The sequence below is a fragment of the Chelmon rostratus genome, chromosome 17, assembly GCF_017976325.1.
Source record: "Chelmon rostratus isolate fCheRos1 chromosome 17, fCheRos1.pri, whole genome shotgun sequence".
In the NCBI taxonomy this organism is placed as follows: Eukaryota; Metazoa; Chordata; class Actinopteri; order Chaetodontiformes; family Chaetodontidae; genus Chelmon; species Chelmon rostratus.
In genome coordinates this window covers 4,367,798-4,390,942 of record NC_055674.1, presented here as the reverse complement: position 1 = coordinate 4,390,942, position 23,145 = coordinate 4,367,798, and the positions used below count along the sequence as shown (strand labels likewise).

The 23,145-nt window shown below is 43.2% G+C and overlaps 2 protein-coding genes across 4 annotated transcripts; both read right to left on the bottom strand.

Annotated features, from left to right (window-relative positions):
* Window positions 1-437: 437 nt before the first annotated feature.
* ubtf (upstream binding transcription factor) lies at window positions 438-11,586 on the bottom strand. Of its 3 annotated transcripts, none has more exons than XM_041957649.1 (21): window positions 11,041-11,586; window positions 8,559-8,617; window positions 8,056-8,228; window positions 7,888-7,971; window positions 7,629-7,784; window positions 7,475-7,539; window positions 7,227-7,353; window positions 7,021-7,131; window positions 6,788-6,921; window positions 6,557-6,698; window positions 6,436-6,477; window positions 6,193-6,303; window positions 5,867-6,022; window positions 5,588-5,734; window positions 4,611-4,721; window positions 4,426-4,514; window positions 4,134-4,323; window positions 4,001-4,048; window positions 3,842-3,895; window positions 3,619-3,759; window positions 438-3,530 (listed from the first exon to the last, which is right to left on the bottom strand). In XM_041957649.1, the coding sequence occupies exons 2-21, from the start codon at window positions 8,593-8,595 to the stop codon at window positions 3,405-3,407; spliced, it is 2,244 nt and encodes a 747-aa protein (XP_041813583.1). In that variant the 5' UTR covers window positions 8,596-8,617; window positions 11,041-11,586; the 3' UTR covers window positions 438-3,404. The 3 variants fall into 3 exon arrangements, with proteins under 3 accessions (XP_041813583.1, XP_041813582.1, XP_041813584.1); XM_041957648.1 differs by lacking the exon at window positions 11,041-11,586 and adding an exon at window positions 10,385-10,550; XM_041957650.1 differs by lacking the exon at window positions 11,041-11,586 and adding an exon at window positions 10,385-10,550 and having other exon boundaries at window positions 438-3,527.
* Window positions 11,587-12,572: 986 nt separating this feature from the next.
* Window positions 12,573-21,165, bottom strand: slc4a1a (solute carrier family 4 member 1a (Diego blood group)). Its single transcript, XM_041957647.1, has 21 exons — window positions 21,032-21,165; window positions 19,976-20,051; window positions 19,714-19,769; window positions 18,839-18,933; window positions 18,705-18,751; window positions 18,436-18,601; window positions 18,216-18,351; window positions 18,063-18,132; window positions 17,912-17,954; window positions 17,642-17,826; window positions 17,316-17,523; window positions 16,861-17,064; window positions 16,621-16,769; window positions 16,337-16,531; window positions 15,973-16,218; window positions 15,781-15,870; window positions 14,830-14,996; window positions 14,495-14,736; window positions 14,229-14,398; window positions 13,786-13,959; window positions 12,573-13,693 (listed from the first exon to the last, which is right to left on the bottom strand). The coding sequence occupies exons 2-21, from the start codon at window positions 20,000-20,002 to the stop codon at window positions 13,616-13,618; spliced, it is 2,748 nt and encodes a 915-aa protein (XP_041813581.1). The 5' UTR covers window positions 20,003-20,051; window positions 21,032-21,165; the 3' UTR covers window positions 12,573-13,615.
* Between the last annotated feature and the right edge of the window lie 1,980 nt (window positions 21,166-23,145).

Genomic DNA, 23,145 nt, shown 5'->3' with positions numbered 1-23,145 from the left:
AGTGGCTACAAGATGAACGTAGGAGTAAGTTAAAAAACATTTTCTAAATTAAATTGTATTTTTTTTCCCCCATTTTCCCTGATTATTTCTTTGAAGTTGTTCAAAATAAACAATAAGAGGGAATAATCATAAAAGACAAACTGTACACGTTGCAGAGTTTGAGGAATGGGAGGTCAACATGGGCTCATTAGCTCGCTTTTGGCCTTGTGGCAAGTTCATGCGGTCAATCAAACTAATTTGTTAATATAACATTTGGCCTAAAAAATGACAGAAAAAAGTGAATAATGCTCAGTTGCAATTTCTCTTAAAGCAATTCGACCAACACAAATTGTTTTTGTCCAAAACCAAAAGCCGTTTTGAGATACAGAGAATTTTCCCACACGTCACGGTGCTGATCTGATGTCTGCTTGGATGAGGCTGCAAAGAACACACACTTCTAACTGTTAAAGATCATTTTTTATTTGCCCAAAGACTTGAACTACAAGGACATAAGAACACCCTCAGCTATAGAAAACATCAAATTTTGTCAAATGATCAGCAGTACAAACTTGTAAAGCTTTGCTGTCTTAGATATCTCTATAAACCAACAAAAGGGAGAGAAGAAACAACTAAAACGGGTGAATTAAACCAAAAACTCTCCCCCGTGAGTGAAAAACTCACTGGCCTCAGAAGTCACAGATGAGGGTTTGCAAACTTAAAGCACTAACAAAACAATAAGCGCTCAATACAAAAACAGTATTTACAGAAAAATTACAAGTTTTTAACCCCAATTCCTCTGGCAACTCAGTTCCACGAATCCCTTTTACAAACGCCCATTGATCAATATCAGCAATCGCTTTCTTTGTCCCTCCCCAAATTATTTAAATAGTCCACGCTGGTTTTGTTTCAGACAGTGATGAGATTCACAAGGATCAAAATCAGTCCGTTGCTAACAGATTATTAATAGTTGCCATGTACTCATCTGTCTGTGGACCCAAAATGACAGTCATGGAAGTCTTGTCATTAGTCCATTTTCAGGTAACCAATGACACGACAGCGCTGAGCAGAAAAATTACTAAAGACCTTTGGAGGAAAAAAAAAAAAAAAAAAAAAATTTAACAATATCTACATTCATGGTGTTGGTAAGATGTCCCCACACAGGCACAAACATGCATGCTGCAGTCACATCATGGTATGCAACAAAAACAATAAAAACAGCACACATTAAAGCAAAGAAACACACTCACACCCTCATATATACACAGTTCTGTGCATGCATGCACACAAACTCACACAGAGGGACAGATTTACGTTAAGTGCACACTTTTTTGGGATAAGCATCAGACTAAAATCCATACGGATTGCAGTCAATACCATTAAAATTTCAAAACGAACTTGAAAAAAAGAATTAGATGAAAACCATTCAGTTCGACATCCACAAATGATTCCAGATGGATCAGAACACGACAATTAAAACAAACCTATTAACAATTCAAATGAACCACAAATGAAACGTAAAACAACGGTTCAGAGAAGAAACATGCACCAACTGTGTGACTTATCCTTTAAAAAAAAAAACGAGTCACATTGAGCTCTAAATGCGGAAAACAAGTGTTATCCCTTCAACGACAAACTGCTCTGGTCACATAATAAACACTGTTTATTACTGTCAGGCCAGAACAAACTGCTGAGTCACACAGAATTGTTTCAGACTGATGGATTTCTGTGTACAAGACATGTCAGTTAAGTTAAATGACACTTTAAATGACAGACACATGGCAATGGATCCTACAAGAAGTCTTCATCTCCTTTTTTGTTTCACAGCTCTGAAGCACACGGTAGTGGATGTAATCAGGATTCACAAATCATCAGACATGAAATCTTCACAAACTGGTCCAAATTAAGTCAGAATATAAAGCGAAAATGACTGATGACAGAAGTATTGACTGGTGCAGGCAAATGTTTCTGTAAGTCACATAAGTTGAATGGAGATCACGTGTGTAATTAAAAGTTTCTGGAAGCTCCAACAGCTTGTTAATTTTCTACTAAAGAACACACGGTGCAGAGAAAGGAACTTTCTGAAAAACATGTAACAAGTTAACTGAAACCTGCAATTGACAGGAAAGCGAAGGAGAAGATTTTCAAGGCACAGAATAGTCTGCAGACAACAGGTCAATGTAAAGAATACTGCTAATAACACAAGCCAATAGAGAATCTGTGGCAGGAAACCGCTGCTCACTCACAGTCCATTAACACCTCAACAAACAAATGGGAGGAAACACAGTGTCCACATGGGCGAAGCTGCAAAGACCGATCCACATAAGACTGAAGCTGTAACTGCTGCCAAAAGGGGTTCCTACTGGAAAATGTACATTATCGACTGATTTGTTGTTTTTTTTTTTTTTTTTTAATGTTTTTCACATTTTAGATACGTTTGTCAAGATTTGTTTTTGCAGGAGAACTTGTCTTGACGATCACTTGAGATCAGCCTCAGTTTCAGTTCTGTGTTGAAATATCTTCTGCGGTTTTAAACACGCCCGACAGGTCAGCAAATTAGTCATTTTCAGCTAATTTAATCACCTAAATGTTGCAACAGTCCTTTAATGAGACATTTTAAATGAGCGCTGAAGCCTCATTACATCCACTTCGGCTCAACAGTGTAAAACAACAAAACATGAAAAAGTCCAAGAGCTGGTGAACACTTTCTGTAGGTTATCTTTTAAATGAGAAGATGGGTGAGTAACAGTTCTGAAATTTTCCAGCAACAAAAAGACATTCATAATGGCTTGTTTTTTAATTTCCTGAAAAAATACCACCTCTTTAAGAACCAAATGATAAAATCTACATCATAAATTGAGAATAGCGAACAACGCGACAATGTTCTGGAAAAAAAAAATAATGGAAACATTCTGAAGAGTGCAATTTTTCAGTACCCTGAACCTCAACCCCCACCCCCTCCCTAAAGTGATCCACCATACTATGTTCTTTGGCTCTATGAAGCCACCTGTCTTCAACTAATTACCAGAACAATAAAATAAACATCACAGAGTTATTAATTACCCTCGACATTAAAACTCTAACCTTAAACCATTGAACCTGTAGGTCGAGATTGAAACCAGCGGCAGAAATGTTCACGGCATCACCAAACCAGTGGGATGCTGTTTTTGGCATTACGTCACGCCCGTGCTGTCAGACGACCATCACACCGGGGAGGGAATGAAACTGATTTTGGACATAAGGGCAGGGTACCTCCATGAGAAGATCACCAATGCAGCAACACAAAATGGGTGAGTGTGAAGTGGATGAGGCAATGCAGTGGCTCCCCCTGGTGGTGGGAGGAGAGCAGGGTTGGCACAGTGGCAGAGCTCCCTTGACTCATGGCTCAGCTCAGCGCTGCTCAGTTCGTCCGGCGACGTCGGCCCGTTTTAGTCCGAATCAGAGTCCGACGACCCCTGTGAATTCGATTCGCTGCTGCTGTCCTCCGACTTGTTCTCCTTGTCTTCTGCCTCATCGTCGTCGTCATCGTCATCATCGTCGTCGTCCCCCTCCTTCTTCAACCAAACAATAAAGAAAGTGGATTTAGCACAATCAGCTTCTGCTTCTAGTCTTTATCTCTGTGGCAACAGAGATGCAACTCACATCATCGTCATCATCGTCGTCGTCATCGTCATCCTCGCTGGATGAGTCTGCCTCAGAGGAAGCCTTCTCCTGCTCGTCCTCATCTTCATCCTCGTCGTCGTCATCCTCCTCCTCCTCCTCTTCCTCCTCCTCCTCTGTGTCCTGTAGGGAGATACGTTTTCAGGTGTGACTGACAGCATCACTACAGCCGAAGAAAAAGACGAACGACAGAGTCGGCACTTACAGATTTCTTGGACTTCGCCTTGGGGCCTCCTGGTTTTGCTGTGGTTCGTCTTTTCTGAAATATCAAGCAATTTAACAGTTTTAAATGTACCAATGAGAGATTTCTATGCAGTTTGTGGCAGCACAGTGCCGACCAGAGCAGTGAAATAACTAGACTTACTTGAGAATTGTATTCTTTGTAAGTGTTTCTCTCTTGTGAAGACAAGCTCTGTGGAAAGAAGGAAGCGTATGTTAGATAAGTAGACAAGATGTCTTGACTAACCTCCCTCAAACAACCAACAAACACTTCGTACAGCGAGCCACTGTTCCAGTTGGACTTTGTACTGTCTCTGCTTCTCCTCGGCGATCTTCTTGTAGCGGTCCTTGTCCTTCAGCGGTAACCTCTGCCAGCGGCTTCCGATCTCAGCCATCCGCTCTTTCATCGGGAGGTGATTCAGCTCTCCGTTGGACAGCATCTCCTGAGAGAACTTCTGATATCCGTTTCTAGAAAGACCAAAGTGTGCAGAAATCGCAACGTTAAGATTTCAATAGAATCCACACATAACGTGACAGGAAGCACAGAGGAGTTGGACTTAACAAACTTACGATGGTGGTTTCTTGGGTTCACCCTCAAACTTCATCTTCTTCCCTGAGGCAATGGCAGCAGCAGGTGATCTCATCTCACACAGGTCTCTCTGTTGAGGACAGTTGGGTCAGCTGTTAGCTCTCTCTGGTACTGTGTACAGATGCTGTGGAGTTATACTGGACAATGACAGTGAATTGCCACTAACCTCATATCTTTTCTGGTCCTCTGCTGCCTTTTTGATCCACATAATTTTCTCCTTTTTCTCCATGGTGCTCCAGGTTGCCTCCATAGCTTTCTGTGCCTTTGGCCGGTCACTCTGCAAAGCACAGATTCACGTTCAATCCACTTGTGGTGAGAATTTGATGTGCAGTTTTCAAGGATTTTGTCAATTACAGCAGTGTTTCTTCTGGTAATGTTTCATCATGCCAGGCTGCGAAATCTTTGCAGCCACACCCACACAAACACAAAAGAAAAAAAAGATCCACTTCCTAAATGCATAACAAGTGATCCCGGACTAGTTTACGATGCAGTATAGTGAGGATTCAGCCATTTCCATTTAACATGTGATGGGGAAAGGGACAGCCAGGATAAAACTCAACAGAAGATGTTGCGAGGCTGGATATATGTGAGGAGGTCTGTTATTATTTACAGGAAATTTACATTTAAAAAAATCTTATTATATCCCTCCTGTAGATTCGTTATTCCTTTCTTTGTTTAACACATACTGTGTCAGTTTGTCTCAGCGTGTAGGCTACTCTGTGACTCCATAAATTATACACCTCGTTAACAGCAGATCAGATGCACAGATGAGTGCAGAACACAGTTATTTCTCACTGTGTTTCATTCACTTCAAGCCTGTATTGCTTTTATTTTTTACACCATCGTGTTGAATAATGCACATTTTATGCCACAGAACAGACACATAATCAGTAATTGAGCTGTGTCTCTTTCAGGCTTCTGGCTTGCTCGCTCTTCAAATTTGAACAACCTATATTTTATGATGGATAAAAAACAAATATCTGCCTGCTGTGAACGGAGCACTTTGAACAGATTGCATTTACACCGACCTAACATCCGAACACAGTTCAAGTCAGACTACCTCCAGATGTGGTCAGACAGACCCGATCGCGACACATTTAGACCCAATATTCATCCCCTGTGTGAACAGGGATTCGTGCACACCTTGAATCTGGCCAGGTAGTCTCCTATGACACTCTGCTGCCAGATGTCCTGTGCAGTCTTGGGTGGGTCCGGCAGACGACTACGATCCTCCTTCTCCTTCTTCTCTGACTCTGCCTTCAGGACTGTTTCTAGACGTTTGTACTTCTCCTAAATGACAGCAAGTTCATGAGAAAAATAAATAAGAAAACTGCACATATCAGCGTGATTTGGCTCCTGTGAGCCACTCACTGTCCTGACACTTCTTCTACAGTATAATACTACACTGTATGGACAGGTTACCTTCTTCTTATCCGGCAGCTCGTTCCACATGCGAGCCAGGAGTCTTGTGAGCTCGCTGTCGGAAAGGTCCGGACGCTCCTGCTGCAGTTTAGGACGCTTCTCCTCAGAGAAGATGAACATGGCTGAAATTGGCCTTTTGGGTTTCTCTGGATTGGCCTACAAGTTACAGAACAATGGGATATCAGAAAAGGACACTACAACGTCTAAGTAACGATTAAATGCCTCGAAAATACTGAACCTTGACAGTCTAAAAGTACAATATGACATTCCGTACTGGAAATCAAAGTTTATATGTGAGTAAATGTTTGCGGTATACATGGTCTTACCTTTGCTTTAGAGTTCTTCTTTTTGGAGGCAGGACTGCTGGCCCCACCGCCCCTCTTAAACCCTATCTTCTCCTCAGATAAAACCCGCTGCTGCTCCTCCTCTGACAAACTCTACAGATGCAAATGACAGAGGGAAATATACGTAAGAAAGTCTTGCAGCACACAGATGAGGAGAGTGACGGCTGTGACGTGCAGACTATGTGCACAACAAAAACATATGATGAAGTAACAAATGAGACTTACACTGAGAAATCTGTTCATCTCAATTTCATACTCCTTCTTCCTCTGAAAAGACAAATACAACATTTTTAGACCAAGTAGATTTTTTTTTTTTTTTTGTATGACTTGCTGGTTCTGAACTCACCTGTTCACAGCGTTTCTGGTAGCCGTCCTTCTCTGCCTGTTTCAGCAGCTTCCACCGCTGGCTACACATCACCATACGCTCTGTGCTGGGTACATCCTTCATGTTTGACATCAACTCCGCACAGAACATCGAGTAACCATTTCTGAAAGCGTATGCACATACCACATTATGATTAATTAACTGGCTCACGGGTCAGCGGCCCACAACCAGCATCGTGCATCTGCGACTCACGGAGGAGGTTTGTCAGGTCGGCCGTCAGATTTGTCTTTCAGGTGTCTCTCAGCCTTGGTCAGGGTGGACTTTACGATATCGTCTTGGGTCATGTTTAGCTCTGGGTGCTGCTGAATGTACTCCCGCATTGTCCCCTAGAACATGGCAGACAAAAACACGGTTAACACTGGCGAAAGATGGACGGTACGTCATCGTTGCGCTTCACAATTCTACGGGAACAGCCTCGGTCTCACCTCGTACAGTTTCCTCTGCTCCAGAGATTTGGTGATCCACTTGAGTCTCTTCTTGTCTGACAGCTGCGTCCACTGTTTGCCAAGACTGTCCTTAATGTCTTTGGTGGTCGCCTGGTGTCAAACAAAGAAAATTAACATCTGTGGTATCACAATTGCAGTTTACGGGGCTGCATTTTGTTGGTTGTGTTGTAGATGTTTAATCGTACGTCTGGGTGTGTCTTGAGGAAGGCCTTCTTTTCATGGTTGTACCACAGCTGTTGGGGTGTCTTGGGTTTCTCTGGTACATTTGAGCCTTTCTTGGTCATGCTCTCCACAAGATCTGGGTGTTCTTCCCTACATTTACACACAACAAACAAACATTTAAGCACAATCGCCATCCTTCAATTTGCTGCAGATGCAGGCCCAATATCCCCAAGCCTTTATAACACACAGTTATGAATGCTAGTAATCTCACCTGAACTTCATCATGCTTTGCACAAAAGATTCTTTGTCTCGTAGAAAGTCGTCGACATATTTTTTCTGTAGAAGTGAAAAGAAAGCAACATTTTTGTTAGAGGCCCTATCAAGACGGTCGAGCGTACTCGTGGTGGCATTAGTTTTTGACTGACCTTCTTCTTGTCAGGCAGCTCCCTGTACTTCTTGGAGAGGATTTTAGTTAGGTCTAGGTTGCTCATCTCTGGGTGCAACTTTGCATACTTGGCCCTCTTTTCCATGAAGAAGCGAAAGTATGGAGTCAAGGGCTTCTTGGGGAAGTCTGGGTGTTTCTGTGTGTCGCAGGGAAAAAGGGGGAGCAAAAAGACTTGAGACTCAGGCGCCACTCAGGTGGCTTGTTTTTCAACAGTTGTGTGAACTATGAATTTTACTCACTTTTATTTTCTTGCCCTTGTAAGGGTTTTTGATGTAGTCTTGGGCGTCGACTATCAGCTCTGTTAGGGTCCTGAATTTACGAATCTGGGCAGACAAAGAACAGATTAAGTGGAGCACAAAAAAGACGATAAACAACAACCAATATGAATATCACTAAATATCTCTCACCTCTTTAGAGACCTCCTGCCACTTCTGCTTACACATCTCTGCTGTGTAGGAATTGAAAGCCACCTTCTGCCAGTCGAGGTGGGACTCTGATGTTTTGTATTTAGTCAGGTCTTTCTGAGGCAGGGCCACTTTCATGGCCTCCAGCAGTTTTAATAGGTCATCCTGTGCCCACGCTGTGATAAGGACACAAAAAAGATAATTACCACGTGCAACCATCTGCTGGGTTACAACACTAGCTACAACATCACTTTTCGTGCCTAAAATAATGCGCAATAATGCTTCCCCTGAGAAAAAATATTATATTCTTGTATTGAATTTTAATTTTCAGGGACCAAATCATACATTCTGGCATGTGTTTAAATCCCACGGGGTGTCTGTAATGAAATGTGCCATGATAGGGTTAATATATTAAGTTTGTGGGAGCGTTAAAAACAACAATAATTAAATTATTTCCATGAATAAAAAGTGTGATACATGTCATCAAAGCTGTTACAAACCCCCACCTTGGACTTGGGCCGTTGCCTCCATGTCTCCATTCATTTGTGGGTGTACTGTCTTGTATCTACAAAAGCAACAAAAATCAAGTTATGAAACCGGTAAAATTAACTTTAAAAGAAAAAAAACCCACTAAAATACACAAATATGTACGTTCGTACATGGCTCCTCCAACCAGAAAATCTGTTTTTAAACTACGGCATTTTAATGATAATGTTATTTTAATGTGTAAATTATTCATATGCTCGACGTGGATTTCTAAAAAAAAATTTGTTTGTTTGTGATCTGAAAGTAAAAGTCTGCTTCAAAGTCGAGTCATTTAAATTTGCCTCGACATAATGGTTTATGTTCATTACACCGCCCCTTAAACGTTTACGCTCCATGGTGAGACATAGGCTATTGCTTGTGACGGCTTCAAATCTCAAATAACACTGCGGAGGGCTTCAACTAGCACAACTAGCTACGACTACAGGAGTCCCCGTCGAGCAAATTTCGCCAGCCGGAATTCGGCGTATTAGTGCCGTCCTTATTCCACAACTAAAGTATTGTGGACACGCAGGAGCGACCATTTTCTCGCTCGCTCCGCTCGGTAATGGAGGGTTTTCTGTCGGAATGGAGGTTGGGGAGGATACACGGAAGGAGGAAGCGAATGGACGTGGACGGACAGGCAGCTGTAGGCGACCAGCTGACCACGGACGGGGGATCTGCTTTCGGTCTCCGACGAGGGGGAATGGTGGCTTGGAAGTACTGCAGCCAAATGCGCCACTCGGCAGAGGCGCCTCATCACCGATGGACGCGGATCTAGCTCCGCCATGCAACCCTATAATCTTCTCCTCAAACGTTTGCTCAGGCTGGGGCGAGGAAATCGATTCAGTATTCGCTCGCAGTTAATAAATGTGTTCCTAGAGCGCGTACAGACCGCTTTATTCACGTTTTTGGCGTTAAATGTTGCGATTTAAGAGCAAAACCATGTGCATTCTTCAGCGAGGCGTAGCCGAGCTGTGATCCAATGATGGCGGCTGCTCGTTGTTCAACGTGTCCTTGGTGGCCCCCAGCTCACTGTGGTGTCCACGGTGTGACCTAGCCGCATCAAAAGCTTCATTATCAACATCTATGGAGCTAAAGAGCCGCCACATCGTGTACCTGGAGCCGTTAGAGCACCGAATACACCCTGAATTTCATCATAATATACATAATAATACAGCATATGGATGATGAAAAATTGGGAGCTGAAGCATTACATGGCCAAGGGCGACTTGGCACGACAAATGAAAATTAAATAGGACTTTTATCTAATATTCATTGCCATACATTTAACAAACACTAACATTTGATACAAAACTTTAAAACTTACATTAATAAGAATATCCCGTGTCCTAGAGGGGAACTTAGACCCGGAGTTAACGGTACTGTTTACAACAAATCATTTTAAACAGTTAACGGCTGTAATTTTAGCTAACGTCAAGCGTTTTAATGTTTACTGTAGACGGCGGCGGGTTTCCGGTAAAACACGCTTTAACGTATTGTAACAATGCCCGAGATACGTTTCATGGTGGTGGGTTGGAAGCACTTGCGGAGGCGCAGAAAGAAAGAAGAAAATGGAAAATATTTTTAACGGCCAAACGTTACATCCTCGACCATACTTAAAGAAAGAGGCTACTCTAACGGCGGCTGTTAGCAGTTTCGGCTACGATATCTCGCGGCTAAACTGCATCTAAATCTACCGCCAGTGCTCAAAGGAAACATGTTAACGTCCGAGGCAGAGCAGCTTCACTGGCGCGACAAACAGCTCCAGGTCCGCCATGCTTCAGCTCTGCTCTACAAGGAAACCTACCGTGACAAGGTCCAATGGCGCACTGCAAACACACAAAACGGAGCTTAAAACTAAAGCCAGGGCGTTGCAGACTCCCTTCCCCCGGTCCAAAAGCGTACAAGCGAGATCAAGAAGGCGGGTACTCGGAGCTCGGTCGTCGGTGGTTCTGGTATAGTCAGTGAGAGAGAGAGGGGAGAGAGAGGGCGAGTCTCTGCACGGTGAGATATTAAACCGAGATCCCTGATGGCTAACCGAGAGAGGCGGCTGGCTGTTCCGACAACAGCCGCATGGAGGTCTCGGCGCGGAAACCACCGCTAATTCCCCCACGCAAATACCCCGCTTACACCACGAATAGTCGAGTTTCGATGAAGGGAATTAACATAAAATAGCCGCTTGGAGTATTTTTAAGCAAATACCACATTTACCTACGGGTCCTACATCAAGTTTCTTCCCCGCTGTAGAGGACAAGAAATTCGGCTATGGCCGACCTCGTCTGCACCCTGCCACAACGGTCGGCTTATTTCGCTACTACAACGAGGCTCCGGACCGAGCCGCTTTATATGAAAACAAAAGCAAGCATTAAAGGTCGATTTTGCAGGTTTTAGAAGGTTATTTGGGTTTGTTTATCGAGTACTCTCGCCGTATTATGAAACCGAGCGGCTGCTTGGTTGGCTTACCTGTCTCTCGGCGTGAGCCTCGGTGTCGTTGTGGAGGAAGAAGGGGAGGGTTGAACGATAGCCAGCACTGCGCCGTCGGTCCTGGGCTCCAGTCCCCGCAGAGATGGTCCTTCCCCCCCGCCTCCATCTCACTCGCCGTCTCCCTCCACTCAACGCGCAGCAGCTCCTCTCTCTCCATCCAACCATTTCGCTACGCCGAGACATCCACATTTTTTCCGACCTCGCACCGCCGTTTCTGAACCCTACCGACGGCGATTATTTTACTCCCGTAGCGGACCCTGTGAGATATCCAGCCGAAGTTTGCACCACCATAGTTGATCAGGTATCTGAACGTTTCATGGAAACCAAAGTTGTGCCAATTCTTGTTTAATTTAAGTGCAACCATCTTATTTCACATACTCCCATAACTTGTAAATATAATTAACATTAAAAATCTTGTTTTTCAAAAGTTTATCATTTGCCCCTGTCGATGTCAGTTTCCACTTTAGAGAGAACTATCTAAAATGTCCTGGAAGTAGCCTCCATGCATTTTCACATTGCTCGATTCCTGATTTAGCAAATTGTACGAGCCTGTTTGACAGCTTCATTTTAGCCCAGCATGTTTTTTCTTTTCAACTCCACCTTGTGTGTTTGTGGGCGGAACCCGCGGCCGTCCAATCCAGTCCGTCCGATTCAAGGGAAACAAATGACTTTCAGCCACTCGGCCTTGTTAAACAGTGCTGCCTTCGCTTGCTGTCGGAAATGTATCAACCGTTGCACAAGACATAAAGGCTGGTGTGTTCAAGTGTTCAAATAAGCACTCAGACATAATGAAGTAAATAACACTATCAATCTAGAGTTTTATCTGGTCGTTTTATTTATTAAATTCTATCAGTTTGTGATTTCAGAATATTTTTTTCCAAAGTATGTGTCTTAATATCTTTTTTAAAAACTCTTTCTATTATAGTTCATTATGTCTGAGTTCTCTTTCAGATCAAAGCAACAGTCATACAGTATTTGGTTCTGCCTCTGTTTTGATTGACGGTTAAAGACTTTTTGATCAAAGAAGCCTTATGAAATAGAATTATAATAAATGGTAATCAGAACAGCAGAATGAAATAACATAACAATAAGATGAGTTCTCACAGTTTCCATTATGTTGTATATTTTGTCTGTAGTTATTTATGTGATTATTTAATGATGTCTTATTCATTTCTGAGCTGTGGCCCTCTATATGTATGATGTATTTGGATATGTTATTAGTATCTGTGAAAATAATTTGTAACATTGCACCTTTTCAGTCTGTTTTGTAATGCAAAATCTTTACTTAATCATATCTGATTTAATTAAAGTAACAAAAAAAAATGCACATCTGAGCAAATTTTGCCAGCTGAAGCACAAAGTAAATTATGTCATTTACTTGATAACCTTGAAAGTGGCATACAGCGGAGTGGCAGGCATCTTCCTCCATTGAACACCCCTCTCCTGCTACTCAGGATAAAGCGATAAAAGTGAGCTGCGAGTGATGTGAAATATATTGTATTATAATGCATTAATTAAAAAAACACATTTAAAGGCTGTTTTTATTTTTAATAAAATGAAAATCCAAAGCATGTACAGTGTTTCAAGCACACAATCACATGATAGGCAACATGAAAAGGCATAATAAGATACATTTACAAATACGTTTTTTCCTGATTACATCATTACTACAACAATCGGCTCAAACAAATATCTCATTAACCACTATCAACCCATTACTGCTCATCCCGTTTTATAATGATGAAAGTAATTACACGCTTAAAATAAGATATAAGTGCATTTCACATCTCTCTATACACATTCTAAAGAGGTCAACTGAGCAGGAAAGACCAAACTGTTCAGTAAACCATACACAATATGTCAAATGAGGCAAACTTGAGTAACACAATTTAAAACAAAATTTGAGACTAAACAGGAAAGGCTGCTGTATGGGGCGCAGGCAGATGTGATAATCCCACAAAAAATCATTAATTTGTGCATGTCTAAAGAGCTGAATAGATCAAATTTGCTTAACTTAAGTAGTAAAATAGTGGTTAGGTGGAATCATAGTATTATATTCGGCAGTCACTCTAAAGCTATAGTGAAGTGATGCACTAAATGAAAAACAATATAAATGGATTTATCTCACATCTGAAGGGAAATACTTCTCATTTAAAGAAATAAAATGTTTCCCCTGCGTCATGAAATAACTAAGCAGCCTGATAAGAAACAAAAGGGAAGCACTGTAAATATACTCAAACTAATGTCACTTAAAATGTAGTAGTAGTATGAAATGTGGGGGAAAAAATGTGGGCTGGGGACATGTTCTATATCTCAATGACATTATGGACTTTATTATTGGTTCTCTGTTGTGTTTCATGGTCACAAACAGATTCAGCTGCATGAATAATGGATGCATTCTTGAAATGAGAGGTAAATTTCTGTTAAGATAACAGAATAGTTTGAAACTGTATGTGTTTCTAAATACAGATTTTTAAAGACACCTAAATACTGGCAGTCAAGAATTGAGTTCATTTGTAAGTTTGTGAGTGACACATTAGTGATCCGGTGTTGTTCACGGCAGCGGGGACTCATCGTACACATCCTTTCCCGGCTCCTCCTCAAACGTCACTTTGGCATCGTCGGCGTCCAGCTGCAGCACAAACACCCAGTTACACATCAAATGACACGATAATGTGTGCCTTACCTTGAGTATGAATGCAACAAACACAGAAAGCTACTTACACATTTCATCTCCATGACAGAGAAGAGCCTGCCGGTCATGAGCATGCGCAGAGGGATGGTGAGAATGAGAACAAAAGGCAGTGCCAGAGAGAAGGGACTGATCTTCACCACCCACAGGATAGCCAGGCACACGAGCTGGATCAGAGTGAAGAGATGCATCCGCAGTGTCGACACCTGCACAAATGACAACAGGCGAGAGCGTTAGTAGGGAAAATGAACAGAATGCAAATTTATATTAGGACTAAAACAAGGAAAGTGACCAAAAAGAGAAGCACAAAGAGACCATATTTATGCCTATACAGCAACAGCGTGCAAGCACTTGCAGATATGTGGATATAACACTGCATTTTCACAATGACTTATCTCCAAACATACATGTTCCACATGAAAATATATAAATATTTAGAGGGAAGTTCTGAACTATATTTGAGGGGGCTACGAACCCTGGTGGCGTAGGCATCAGGGGGAAAGTATTTCTTTGGTGTAATCAGCAGAAGCATCCTGTCCCACATCTGGATTCCACTCAGAGAGGTGATACCCATGTAGAGGAAGATGCCAAACAAGGCTGTCATGGGAATCATCTTCAGAATAGGTTCCATGAAAATAGAAACACCTGGAAGTCACAGAATGTGAACGATTAATAAAGTAAAAAGGTAAATTATTGTGACCCTGCTGTGTCTGCAGCAGCACAGTAGAGGGCAGCACCTACCAACCAGGATGGCCACAAGAATGCCACTGATCCTCTGCTCTACCACCTTCTCAATCACTGGTTTCGGACCCTTGGACATGACAGTGAGAGCGTTGGCGTGGGTGACGGATCGCACAGTGGCAGCACTCAGCCAGGGCACCCCGAAAATAGAGGAGATGCCCCCCATGGTGACCAGGATGAGCAGATCCCAATGGAAACCAGATCCTTTCATCATCTTCCTTTCAGGTTTGCTCACAATCAGCCTGTCGGTTCACAGAGAGCATTGAAAGTCCTATCTCAACTTCACATGAAGTGATATTGATAGTTAACATACGATTATTTATAATGTCACTCACGTAGTAATCTGGGACTCCAGGAAGATGAGGATGAAGACGAGCAGTGCTGGCACACAGCAGGCGCCCATCATCCAGATGGGGAAAGGCTTCTTTTCTCCCATGGGGTTGATGAACCAGCCTCTGACTTTGGGGTTGGTCACCTCAACACCCTTTGGCACAACCAGTTTCTGCAGGGGGGCAGGATGATATTCAGTCAGATCATTTATAACCAAAAAATCACACAAAGACAAAAGCTTTTTAAAGACTTTTAGACATGCCAATAAATAGCATCTCTCAAATGAAGATTTGAGATTTTTTATCAGTTTTATGTATTAATCTGTCCTTGATTTAAACACATTAAGCAGTTATGTTATCCACAGTCAAGATCTTCTTAAAAATGTACATTTGCTCATACGTATACATGCCCCATTCCAAACAAGTGGAGATTCTGTGGAAAGCGTAAATAAAAGCAACTGAGCCTTTCCAGGTTGCCCCTTGTCATACCCAAACATGATACCATCATCTAGGATTAGCAATGTATTATCTTCTGTCTTATTTCTATTTTACACAGCGTTCCAACTTCTTTGGAATCGGTTCGTGTATTTAAACACATTTTCATCAACTATGAAAAAGTGCTGAAGTGGAGTTTTGTTTCTTCAGGAATATTGTGTAAAAATGGCCAAAACATTTGAAAAAGCTAATGTGTGCATTATAAACCTGAGTGCACAGAGTAAAAGTTCACTGAATAGTGAACTAGATGTGCTCCAAACCATTAAACAATCATAGAAAGTTACCTTAATCATGACATGTTTATATTTGTTCCAACTACCTGCACTTTATAACCTTCAGCTGCAGAACATTCAGATATATCTCAATGCACATGATGTGAGGCTTGAGTTTTTTGATTTTAGAAAAAAATGGTATGAACATTCTTATCTGACATGACTTCATTCATCATGAAACAACACTCACCTGAGTGTAGGCATCCTCAATGCAGATATCCACAGCAATCATGAAGAAAATAGCAATGGGGACGCCGAAATCCCCAATCAAACGACGGATCTAGAGACAGACAGCAAAGGACACCCAATGGTCAAAGTCACAGAATCTTCTTATGGGTTTTTCAAAACTGCACGATGTCCAGACACACAGAGTTGATCTTACCGGACCGGGCAGGTAATGACCATTCTTGAAATGGCGGAGGAAGTATGCAATGAAGAAGCAGCCAAACATCAGGCACATGGACAGCAGGGCAGTGTTGGGGTAGGCCCTCTCAATCTCCAGCTCATGAATGGTCACATTGCCATCTGAATGGTACTCAACGTGCTCCTTGATGACCGGGTGGAAGGGGTTGTCAACTGAGTCGTTCAGGTGTTCGTAGTTCAGAATCAGAGGGTGGGTTTTGAAGATCTGAGAGCAGAAGTCAGAGGGAGCAAAATAAGGGACGACAAATGAGGCGTTTACAGTTGTGGCTGAAGGGAAATGATATCTGTGACGAGACATGGGTGATGAGATGAGGTGAGGAAACCTTGATGAGCTTATTGAAGGTCTCATAGATGAAGATGAGAGAGATGAGGATGGAGAAGATTTCCTGAGTGAAGCGGGAGATGAACCTGACCAGGAAGCTGCCTTCCACGGCCACGATGATGATCACGATCACCACCAGCCACATCCCCACCCAGATACGGCCCACGATGTACTCGATGTCCTGGGACTTGCAGAACTAGAGTAAAGGAAAATCAAAGTTATGAAGCAAAACTAGCTTGATGAAGGTTTATTCAGCAGTTTCAACACCTGACAACTCATACGTACAGAGTAAAAAGCTTCCTCAAACACCAGCAGTGGGCCGGAGAAGCCGATGACAAGGACGGGCTGGGCGGCGATGAGACAGAAGATGACGCCCTGGATGCTGGTGGAGATCATAAGCTCCGACACGCCCATCATTTTCTCCGTTTTGTCAGCTTGAGATAAACAACAGAGAGAATTAATGATAATATCAAAGGTCAATAACTCGTTGCAAAGCATATCTCTCTGTACGGAACTCTCTTTTACCCAGAAGCCCTCCAAAAGTGATGGCCGGGGACAAGGCAGCGAAGTAGATGAAGATGACGGCAGCGAGGACCTGAGGGTTCAGAGCGTCTGTGTAGTCGCTGATGTAGTGACGGTATCGGCGCTTCAGGTCCTTCATCATCCCACCGAAAGGATAGCCTGTTCGGGCCAGAGGGTCCTCCCGAGGCTCCTCTGGAGGTTTCTCAACTGGACAAGCAGACAAATAAAAGCGACATTCATACTAATTGTACTAAATAAGCCTCTTTTTGTCCAATGTTCCTTTTTGATTTATCATAAAAAGTGTAATTATTTGTGTAGTTACTTATAGATTGAAATCATTTTCAGTATGCATTTTAGCAGTACAAAGACACACAAGTCTTACAATTGGAGGATGAAACTAAGATTTAAGATGTTAATCTAGGCTGCTGTGCACTGTAAGTACGTCACTGTATGCTGACCTCTGACTCTGTCGCCAAAGGCAAGACGGTTGTCGGTGGGACGGAGTCTGTCACGCAGCATCTTCCTCTGGTAGTTGATGATTGGCTGAAGCAGTCCCTGATCCTGGATCTCAGTGGGAGGGATCACAACGCTGCAGTCCATGAAGTCAGCGATGGCATTGGTCAGATCTTTGTCAGTCTGGGCCAAGAAGGCTTCTAGACAGAACACCTGTGAGAGCAGACACACAGGAAGATTTTCCTCACCTGTACCAAACAAGGCAAAGCTACTTTTCACTGGTGGGACAGTGTGAGGTCATAGCTAAAGCAGCACTTCTCTTCTCTCTCACCCAATCGGCCATCAGGGCACCCATGGCTCGGCCACTTTCCCTGTAGTCTACTCCGCTCTGGCTGGGGCCCACCAGCACAAAGACGAAACGGACAGGAACAGGACTCTCCAGGGCAGACTCCATCACCACAGAGTCATACAACCTCACAAAAGCCACCGCTGGTTTCTGCAGGAAGTCCAGGACCCCTATCGAAAATAACCCTCATTTAACCACATCTGCCCCATGACTGCGTAAATGACACGTAACTGCATCAGAATAACATGAACATACCTGAGAGGACCACTGAGGCCTCCATGTTGTCACTGCTGTCTCTCTGCACAAACAACAGCAGTACAATAATGTAAGCTCTGTTATGTTAAGACATGATATTAATGAAAGCATGAAAATGGATAAAACTGCATAAAAAACCCAAAATGTATACCGTCTTGGTTACAGAAAAGGTCTTCATCTCAATGTCTCCAGAGGGAGTAACCACCGGTCCTTCAGACTGACTGGAAGGACAAGTAAAATGAGCATGGTGCACACTTTCCCATGGCATCGTCATCGTGCAGAAAGAAAGGGAGAATTGAATTACCTGCGTCTCAGGAGGAGAGCTCTCAGCAGGCCATCCCGATCACTGGCGCGGATCTCGCCCTTGTTCAGCAGCTCATCGGCCACCTTCTCAGCCACAGCAGACAGACTGCTGGCGTTCAGGTCGAGAATGACGGCACCTGAGTACATTTGAGTTGCTTTTAATTGGACGAATTCATCAAACATACTCTGAATTCCTGCTTCGTTATAGGTTGTAAAGGCACCTGTGCTCATGATCTTGCGGAGCTGGATCAGGCTCTTAAAGGTGAGATAGGAGACATGAGAGGGACCCCATTTGCCTGTGGCGGGGTTTAAGTTCTCCTCATAGCCCACCCAGCGGCCGGTCTCCTGCCAGCAGCTGCCCTGGAGCTCATTCAGCTCCACGTAGGCCTGTGATAATGCAGTGCGGTTTGTTAATAAGCATACCAGCAGTTAATGTTGACTTATGTTAATGAACTTTTATATCTGATGTGAGTGAAGAATGTCGACTAACTTGGGCGTCCCCTCTTGTGGTGGCATTGGTGTTCACATTCAGATAAGCTGAAATAAAGAGACAGAAAAATGACTTGTGTACAGATACAAAAGGTCAGATCACCATCAGCTGCAGGGCCTGCGAGGGGAACCTACCCTCTGAATTGCTGGGGATGCCGATGGCCTCCACATGTTGCTTGTTCTGCTCCTCCTCCTCCTCCTGCCTCCTCCTCTCCAGGTCATACATGCCGCTGATGATGTAGAGAAACAGAAACATTAGGGATGAGCACGAGTGCTCCTCAGCAACACCTCCTAATGTCTCACCAGAGCTTACAAACTTCTCTGACAACCTGAAAAGTGATTCATCTCAGAAGAGAGAGGAAATTTTGATTTCTTGGAAAATGCATATGCACATAATTGTGTCTGTAGGTTGAATTACTTTGAATTCTGTGACTGTAGTTCGCAAATTTCTTAAAATCCAGCCAAGAAGGAGCCTCAGTTTAGGCTGATCAGGTTCTCCATTACTGTGAAATTCTGCCATTCTCTCTTTGGCCACAAGAGGGCACGATTGCTCAAGCTATTTCTTATCTTTGACCGCTTCATAGCGAGGATCTTTGTGCCCTGTGTTTAGACTCAGGTATGTTACTACAAGTTGACTAAAAATACTGCCTCGCTTGGAGAAGTGCAATATTCACTCTCCTTTTAGCTGAGGTTAAGCTGATGTGTTCATGACCTAGTCTGCTGTTTTGTGGTGAACTCCCTGCCTGCTGCAGCTGTTTTGAGTCAAATCAAAACCAAAACAATGAGCTGAGAGAGGCCAAAATGCTTCGTAGAGCTGGAGGGAACCGCAGACTCTGTCATAATTCTCTGGGGGTTCATCACTGCATGCGACCCCTTTCACACTGTTAAAACACTAATGACAAACACACATTTACAGCACATATACACAGCGGCGGTAGGAATACAAGTACAGCCTGTACAGTGTCCAGCGGTGCTGAAAGAGAGAGGCCTAAACAAGAGAAGGGACTCACAGTCTCACTGGAGAGGGGAAGGCTGAGTCACTGTCTTCATAGGACATGTCGCTGCCCTAAACAAGAGGGAGTTGAAACATATTTAACAGAAGATACTGAGCACATCAAACCCCACAGTCTCCATGTTCCAGGATGCCTTTGTTATCTGAGCACACAACTGTGGAGCTTCAGTCTTACAATCTCTCTTATGGCAAAATAAACATACTGAATCTTAATATTGAAGATGCCGCACTGTTAAGATGATAAAGGAAAAAAGACCAACCTCCTCAAAGCTGAAGTTGCTTTCCATTGATGTTTTTCAGATGTTGATGAATGTCTCAGCTACTTTTATTCATCCCCTAAAACAGAAGAAGAGTTCTTTATTTTTCTGGTGATTTGTTGTGGGTTTTAGCACATTTTGATGCAGACAGTGCAGCTACAGCAGCCACAGCACAGAATTTGGAATAAATTTAGATCATTCCCACTAGAAAGGTTCCATTATTTTGTTGTGAACTTGTGCAGGTGTTTTTGCTCTTGAGGAACAAGTTTCTAAGGCAGCGCTGATGAAGATACCGCCATCTACCATCGCACAGCTGCTCTGAGTCCGCCTGCAGAGCCACCACTCAGGGCAGATAGTCAATTAGCCGTTGAGAATGTGAACTACGTTATAGTTCAAATAGAAGATGTACAGAGTCTTATCTCTGGGTTACACCCTCCTTCAGTCAGACTCCTCTGTTCTCTTTCACCTTTACACTCAAATATTCAAAATTCACAACAATATGATAATATTATTTCTCATAATGTAAGATCTCAATTTCAGCAACAACTGAACAAACTTTGCACTTTTTTGTAAAATTGCATTTGAATATATTTCTCACTCACTTCAGTAGAAAAACATAGTCTTTCCCTTTACAGTTGCACAAAATTTGATAAGATTGACTGCAATATTTATAAGAAACAAATCTACAGATATAGCCGGTACGTCATGTAACACTTTGCCATGTAGTGGTAACAATTGTTGACTCTGTAACGCTGAGAATTGGCAGATATTTAGAAATAAACAGGTGAAATATTTCTAAAAGCGCAGCACATGATCCAAATCCTCACTGATGTTTGAATTGTCTTTCCAGAAAATGTGTGCAACAAACATTTTGTAAGTAAATGTTATAATGATTTTTGGAGTGAAGGAAAATCTAACAAACATGGCAGAGACGTAAAAGGCTAGAATGTGCTCCTGCCAGGGTACATTCGGATGTCCGTCCTGTTTGACCTCTACCCTCTTGTCCAGTTGTGCCATTAAGTGTGTCTGAGCCCTGTCCAGAGGAGGCCACACCCTTACCTGCATGCAGGTCCTCCCACCTGGTCTGCGGCGCCGGGAACAGGACGACGTCTGTCAGCCTGGACGAGCACCGGTGATAAAGTGACCTGGGACAAGCGAAAAGAGAGAGAACGAGAGGAGCGGGAACACCCATATGAAACTACGTCAACCCTAAGAAGCGCTGTACCCCACAACCGCTGTGGTTGCTGAGCGACCTGGCGGGGGGCGGGGGGAGATAAGGCCTGCGTGACAGAGAAGCAGCCCTATCGGCCGTAGACACCTTGAGACGGGGATATCCCAACCCTAGTTTGCCCACTCCGCCCTCCCAGCATGAACCAGGTTTGAGTTTTGGGCCTGTTTGGACCAGCAGGCCTAACCTCGTCCTGTCTGGGGGCCACACTGGGGGTAAAGAGGGTAGGAAAAGGGGCAACGTAGAGTATCAGGAGGAGAACATCTTAGTACGTCATCATGTTTACGTCCTGGGGATTCCCTCATGATGGGGGGGGGGGTTCCTCTGCCCTTGATTATCATTTCTTTTTTTATTACAGCCCTCCAGCTCAATTGGTGTTTGGCTCTGGAACATGTGACATGACGACTGTGTGATTCCTCAAAGTTTGCTCTCCTCCGAGCATCAGATCACCTTTGTCCTCCTGAAACGAGGTGTTTTCTGCGCACGGCTGACCTTTATTCACCCCGTTGTTTCATGCAGACTTGCTTCCTGTCAGGTTTTGCTGTCTGGTCTGCCACATGCTGGTATAAAAACTCTTCAGACGGTCGGAACACTGCAGCTTGACCCTGAACTAAAACTAGAAAATCTGACCATCAGTTTCAGCTGCACGTCATCTGCTTCCTGTCACGCCAGTTCAGACTTTAAAGTGCTTCTGATGACTTGGAATTGGAAATGGTCTCGCCCCTTCAGATGTGTCTGATTTCATTAGACCTCATATCCCATCCCGTGCTCTGTGCTCAGACTCGACAGTTAAAAGGTCTTTAAATCCAGCCTAAAAACTCAGCTTTCTGCCCTCGTGCTCATCCTTCAATACCTTTGTCCCCGTTAACATCGTCTTTACGGCGGGTTGGTCTCAGTCTCAGTCAGCTGATTAACTTTATTTGTTATGGTCCATATTTATCCTGCTGACGAGAAGTGAACAAACAACGTGCAAACTGTTTGATAACCACTGAATCTTTCTAACCTCCTGTTGTTTTGTCTCTGTTTCCCACAAGCTGCCAACCTCTCTCTCTCTCTCTCTCTCTCTCTCTCTTTTATCTCCACCTCTCGTTTCCTCCTCCTCCTCTTTTTTCACTCTCCTCCTCTGTGCTGGACCATCAGCTCTCCAGGAATCTCTCTGTCCCGGCTGTCAGACAAAAGTTTGGATCTGGATCATCGCCCCCCCAAGGCGATCCAGCCTCTCCTCGTCTCTTGTTTCTCTGCATGCTATCAGGTCTCTCTCTCCCTCTGTGTGTGTGAATACTGGGCTGTCTCTTCTGTGTTTGTGTGTTCTGTCTGTGATGCCGGAAGCTGCTCAGTGTCCTCCTGGATCCATAATCTCCATTTTTTATTATAACCTGCAGGCATCTGTATTTTTCTCATTCAAATTTGCATTTGTTGTGATTTTTTGCTGATCGGTTCTTGACACATGACATCAGTATGTGATGTCAGCTGCTCACAAGTCTGACATCTTCTGGAATAAAACCAAACCGCCGTTTTTACACAAACGATCGTTAACGTATCCTGATGGAATCCACTTTAAGTTGTCACAGAGGGCGTGTGGGGGGTGTTTGATGACCTTGTCATCTTTCCAAGCAATTTGAGAACTAGTTTTTCCTTCACAGGCCTAAAGATGTGAAAGTATTTAATGTTTCACAAGAGAAAAGCAAAAATGAGAGAAAAAAAATTAAAATGAGCATTATTTTCCATAAGTGGGATAGAACCAAAAATAAATACAGTATATTCCCTTTTTGTCATTTTCTAGTTATCTTAATTATTTACAGCCTTATTTAATGTTTGTCATGTTTATTTGTTGTTTTCGTAATCACAATGGTCAAATAAACAGTCTGTAAATTGTGCTGCTTAGCTGCTAAACTAGCGTAGCTACTTAATTATCACAAGTTAATTCAAAACTACACTAATATTA